General features: G+C 50.1%; 1 protein-coding gene across 8 annotated transcripts in view; it reads left to right on the forward strand.

Annotated features, from left to right (window-relative positions):
• Positions 1–4192, forward strand: part of Mras (muscle RAS oncogene homolog) — a 53772-nt gene extending 49580 nt beyond the window's left edge. For all 8 annotated transcript variants that reach the window (XM_003476744.5, XM_063249067.1, XM_063249065.1 and 5 more), the window contains one exon: positions 880–4192. In XM_003476744.5, the coding sequence (XP_003476792.1) occupies positions 880–979 (100 nt within the window). In that variant the 3' untranslated portion in view covers positions 980–4192. The remainder of the gene's footprint in view (positions 1–879) is intronic.
• The last annotated feature ends 1808 nt before the right edge of the window (positions 4193–6000 follow it).

Consider the following 6000-nt stretch of genomic DNA (forward strand, 5'->3'; position numbering starts at 1 on the left):
GAAAGAGTAGGCCCCTCTCCTCCTCTCTGCCCTGTGCTCAGAGCACTCTAGGGTGTTTCCCTGAAGCACCAACACTGACCCCAGAGCCAGGCATCAGCAGCTCTGACGAAGAGCCCTGGCAGAGTCACGGGTCAGACTCTGCCCACCTCATATTCTGGTGATGGAAACAGCCTCCCTGCCACCCTTTTTATCCTATTCCCCAGCTTTTCAGCACATGAGCCGCAGAACCCATGGTTCTCAAATGCTATGCCTTGAGCACACTATCCCTGTGCCAGTGACAAACCCAGGACTTGAACAGTGTTTTCCCCTTTGCCATCTCAGTCCCCCCACACATGTGCTCCACACCTCATTTGCTCATTATTCTTCAGTGTCACGGAAATATTGCAGCCTCCACCGTGGTTGTGCTGGTATTCTGCATGCTCGAAATGATTTGCTTCTGGGCCTTTGCCTGCATTAGGATTCATTCCCATATGCGAATGTCTTGGTTACGGACCTGTAGTTCCAAGGTCAGGTTTTGATATAGGAAAAGTTAACAAGAACAATGTAAAAAGAAGCTTTTGCACCTGGTCTGTCATTTTACTTAAACTATGAAACACAAAAACAGAGGCCAACACTCTGATGAGTTTATGATTTAGTAAATACAGACACAGCCTCAGAAATTCCCATCAGTAGGGTGATTTAGATTTCCCCTCCTCTCCCTCTGCAGGGTTGCCCTCTTGAGGTGCTGTCCTTCCAGGCCTTCCTGCAGTGGCTAGGAGAGTAGATTCCCTAGGCTCCCACTCTGGTCCCCTCTACCTGCCACCCAGATTAAGGGGGACGGGGTGGAGGAACAGCAAAGCCCAATCTAACTTTGTCTTTCTGCTCTTCGTTGTTTAAAAGGCAACAGATTCCAGAAAAAAGCCAAAAGAAGAAGAAGAAAACCAAATGGCGAGGAGACCGTGCCACTGGCACCCACAAACTCCAGTGTGCGATACTGTGACAGCCGAGGCCCCAGCACAGCGATCACGACCAGCCCTTGGAACTCTCCACTGCCTAACTACACTGAAAACCATTTCTAACCACGACCCTTGGCCAGAGGACTTGGCACAGGAAAGGGGAGAGGGAGGGAGAGCAGGGAGCAGACAGGGTCTGGCTTTGTGGGAGGGCACTGGCTTTTCCGTATCTCCTAAGAGAGACAAGGAAGCCACCTGTACACAGAAGCAGCATCAGGCTCCTCAAGTGTTGATTCACTCCAGTTCCCCCTCTTGGTGGCTGTGTTGTTTCTTCTAACTACATAGTGTTGGTTTGATGTGGAAGTGCTAACCCACGTTCAGAGCACCAAACAAGCCATGAGCAAGCTTCCTCCCCGTGACCCATTCTACAGTGTCTGGGTTCAGATGTCTTTTGTAGACTTTTAAATTATTTTAGTGATGATTATTTTATTAAAGGGCTCTGTGCCTACTGCCTGGTGAAGTCCCAGCTCTTCGGCAGACCTCTCTGATGACATGTCTGAAATCGTGCTGTTGTCTTTTTGACTGAGTTTTTCCAGCAGTGCCAAACTCAACCCAATACTAGAAGTAGAGAGACTGAGAGAACAGAAGTTAGTGGGGACTGTAGGTGGAGGCTTTGGGCCGTGGGTCAGATGTGGGAGAGAAACAGGCCCTACTCGCGCCTAGAAACCAGAGAGAAGTGCAAGGCGTTGCTATGGTTAAAGATGCAGATATTGGAAAACAGAATTTTAATTTGCTGAAGTGAAAGGCTGGCATGAGTATGTCAGTTCTAAAAGAGGCTTTCATTACCTTCAAGTGTACAAGCTAAAGTAAGTAGATGGGCTTTGCAAAACGTCCACTTATTTCTCAGTGTTCAGTTCTGTCTTCCCAGCTGTGTAAGTTCCTAGTGTCTCAGATCTGTCCTTTCCTGCTTCACCCCTTCACCGGTGCTGCCTGGTGCCCCTCTGATTAAACACGGGACTCATCAGAGGAAGCTAAGGTGGACACTATCCAGAAAGCTTAGTTCATGCTGAATCGTACCCCAAAGGATTCCATCCTGTTATCACTAAAATACCACCAGGACTAAAGCCATTTCTCTGAGTCAGCTGACCTCCACCTCTATGGCCCAGGAAACGAGCAAAGCCTTCCAGTGTTGCAGACTTAGTTGCCTTTTGGCACACACTTTTCTCACTCACTCTCCTGGATCTTTTGGTTTTTTTTCTTTTTTTTTTCTTCCGGTACTGGGGATTGAACTCACGACCACCTGCTTGCAAGGCAGGTGCTTATGCCGCTGAGCTAAATCCCCAGCCCCAAGGTAAGATCCTGACAATAGCAGAGGAAAAAGCAAAGGTGGGCTGGTGATGTTGCTCCCATACCCCTGTTTCTGCAAGGGACAGTCCCCTGCAGCTGCCTGACAATGCACCTCCCTCTCTGGTGCTACCGGTGGAAACAAAGACAATTTTTCCAGCCAGGGTGGGAGCTTGGGGACAGCAGGAGGGTGCACTTGAGAGTCGTAGACAAGGTTGCACGGCTAGGGACCTTGCTTTCCAGATGTGTATCTGTAAATGAACATTCCCAGCAGGTGGCCTGGATCCTGCCTGGAGAAAGAAACTGATGCAGAGAAACCCATGGAAAGTGAGGCTCTGGCAGGATTCCAGGACACGCGGATCCTTCTCCAGTTCAGAGAGTTCTGGGCACCTCACCCTGCAGCATCACCAGTTGGAGGGCCCCACCGAGGAGCTCCAGAAGGAAACTTCGGACTTCTCTTAGTCAAACTTACTATTTGTCAAAATAGCCCTTTTTTCTGTTCCTAAAAGGAAGGAAAAAAGAGAGCATTTCAGATGAGGCACTTCAGATGTTTCCCAGTATCCTGTAATAAATATTAATGGGTATTTTAAACACTAGAAGGATGAGGCTTTTCCCAATCGTTAGGCTCTTCTGAGCCATGCCCAGAGCAGGCACTCATGCAGTTCAGTGGCAGCAGAAGACTGGAAATGAAGGAGGAGGCCAGGCAGGAAATTGTGAGGACTAGGTTTGCTTTGCCCTGCAAAGAAGGCAGCGGCCACTGCCAGAAGGCAAGCAGGCACCGCCCGCCAGCGGCACACCTCTGTCCACTGTGGACACACACGTCTCCTGCCCACGCCAGCAGCACTGCGTGGGGGAAGCCTTGCTGGAAGCAGATCAGCTGACCTAGAATGAAGCCCTGAGCCATAAAGGTAACCAGAAAAGGGTTCCCCCACTCCTGGCCTCCCGCACCCCCTGCCAGAAAATCTGGCCCCATCTACCAGGCCATCTTTCCTGAATTCAGCCCACCACTTAACTCCACAGTGCCTGACGGAGAGACTGTGTAAGCGTGGGTCTTCTGCAGCCTCTGACTGGGGCTGATGGTAAACTTTCATCCTCTGTGACTTCCCGTTCCTCATAGATAAAATGGGTAGATAATACCTCATTTTTAGAAATGGATTCATGTCACAGAGGAAGCATCCAGACAGGTTGGAGTAGTGTACCCGATGTCCATCACCTGGCAGGGTCAGTCTGGGAAACCTGGTTGGCCACGCTACTCCCTGACTGGAGAGTCCACTGAGACTTGTGGCTGTGTTGTCATCCACATTCCCTTCCCATCCCCTGAGCGCACTGTTCCTGAAATCCCCTCGCCCCACGCCATTTGCCATTGTGAGCACCCAGATCCACTCCCACTGTTCTCACACCCTCCGTAAAGGGCTCCTTTTCTCTTCAGAGGTAATCCTAGCCATCCTGAGCTCCACAACTGGGGCTGTCGCCACCACCCATGCCCTGTGCCACACAGAGGACACCTGGACATTTTCTCTGAGGACTTTGCCCACCACCTCATGGTGCCTGCTGTGGAGAGTATGTGGCCTGGTGTGGCCTGTCTCATTTAGCCAGGAGATGTGGCCCACTCACACCTGGGACCCCTTCCTCCAGAGCCCCCTGAGAGGTGTTATGGTAAACACAGAGCCACAGGTATGCCTTCCCCGTTGGCACGCATTGGGTTGGAAATTCCATGTGAGGTTTACTTAGAATGAAAGATACTTGAATTATCGAGCGCCTTTGAGCGCCCAGCTTTTCTGTTACAGTGTTAACAGGTGGCCGTTGTGAAATGAGAGTGATGCCTGAACATCTCAATAATGCTTGAGCCTTTTATGTAACTTTTTATTAAGTCTTTGTGTATCATGACCCATTAATAAAGAAATAGAGAAACACCACTCTTATGACCTCTTACTCAAATATTCTTAAAGTTTGGCTGAGAATGTTGCAGTTGTTGTCAGTGTGTGGCCCAGAACATCCCCTCTTCCCGTGAGGGCAGAGGATGAAGGCGGATTGGTGCAGTGTTCAGAAGCACAGCACCTTCATTCCGGGCAGATCTGGGGGCTGGCTGTGCCACTGACCTTTGTGTGCCTTAGAACAAATGACCTGCTCTAGTCTTCAGCTTCCCTGTCTGAAAGGAACAGTGGTACCCATGTCCTAGGTGGTTTGCAGACTAACACTAAATGTAGGAGCACATGGCAAGGAGCCCAGAAGTGGTACTCTTTGGACAGGTTCCCGTTGGGTTATCTTTCTGCCGTTGCTCGTCATGGAAACCCATCAACAGCATTGTGATTTCATTTCTTTGTTCATTGTCCCGGGAGGAACTTGCCAAATTGAGAAACTTAGGGAATAGAACTCAAGTCCCTCTCTTGGCACTCCTTTGGATGACTGTAGCTGAAATACAAACCTGGAAGCTGGGTATGCTTCTCAGGCTGCCTGGCCTGGGAGTGGAGAAGGCTCGAGTGCAGACTGGGGGGGGAGGGATCCATGGAGTGGGCAGTCCAGGCCCAGCTTCCTGCTGGGTCACTCATTCCACAAATACAGATTGGGCTCAATATTAATCAATGGCAGACTGGGCTGGGTGCTAAGTGCATGGTATCCAATAGGGCAAAGAGTCTTCTGCTGCTCTGTTCTTCCTCCTATAGTCACCAATTTGTTTCCTGTGGCTGCTGTAACAACTTGCAAACTGAACTGCTTAACACAGAAATTATTCTGTCATGGTTCTAGACGCCAAAAGTCCTAACTCAATAGCCCAGGGCTCTGGTCAAAATATCAGTGGAGCCACACCCCACTAGGGATGCTCCACTGGGGAATCTGCTCCTTGCCTTTCCCAGCATTGTACCCCATCACCCCAGCCACAAGGTCGGCAGCTTCAGCTCTTCTCCATCGTCACCGTGCCCTGTCTGTGAGGACCAGATCTCCCGCGCTCTCAGCTGATGCCCTCTTCACTGAGAAGCAGAATCTCCACAGACCCATTCCACTGCCTGCCCCTATCTACCGGCTGCACCATGTGCCCTGCCTTCTTGGTTACTACAGATGTCCTATCCATGCCCCTGGCTAATGCCATCCCCCTCTACAGGAATTTCTCCCTCTACTGGATCTTTCTCACCTTAAAAGTAAACCCCTCCTTTGACCCACTTCCCTTGTCAGATAGCACTTGCTTCTCTGCTGTCCTGTGTGGGAAACATTGTAAAAGAATAATCAGCCAGGCTTGGTGGTGCACCCGTATAATCCCAGCACTCAGGAGGCTGAGGCAGGAGGATCACTGGGAGTTTAAGGTCAATATGGCTACAAAGTTTTTAAGGCCAGCCTGAGCAGTAAAATGAAACCCTGTCTTGAATAGACCCCCTCCCCCCAAAATTAATAGCGTTCTTTCATTTTTTATCTTTAAACTGCTTCATGTGGTTTCATTTGCCACCCCACAAGCACCCTCATCCTCAGGGTCATCGGTGGCTTCTCTTGCTGAGGTCGGTGGCTCCTGGCCTCTATATACTGCCCCCGTGTGATATTGATATAGTCGATCTCCCACTTGCAAACTTCTTCCACTGCCTTCTGGGATTCTCCCATCTCTTGGTGTTCATCCTTCATTGATCTCTGTTTTCCCCCAGTGCTGGGGCCTTCACATTGAGGCACATCTCCAGCACTCCCTCCCCTACTTTGGGGGAACAAATTTGTCATCCTCCTGTCTCAGTCTAGTCACCAATTT

Source organism: Cavia porcellus, unplaced genomic scaffold (genome assembly GCF_034190915.1).
Source record: "Cavia porcellus strain 051 isolate PalLab524CR breed Dunkin Hartley unplaced genomic scaffold, mCavPor4.1 scaffold_5, whole genome shotgun sequence".
Taxonomy (NCBI): domain Eukaryota; kingdom Metazoa; phylum Chordata; class Mammalia; order Rodentia; family Caviidae; genus Cavia; species Cavia porcellus.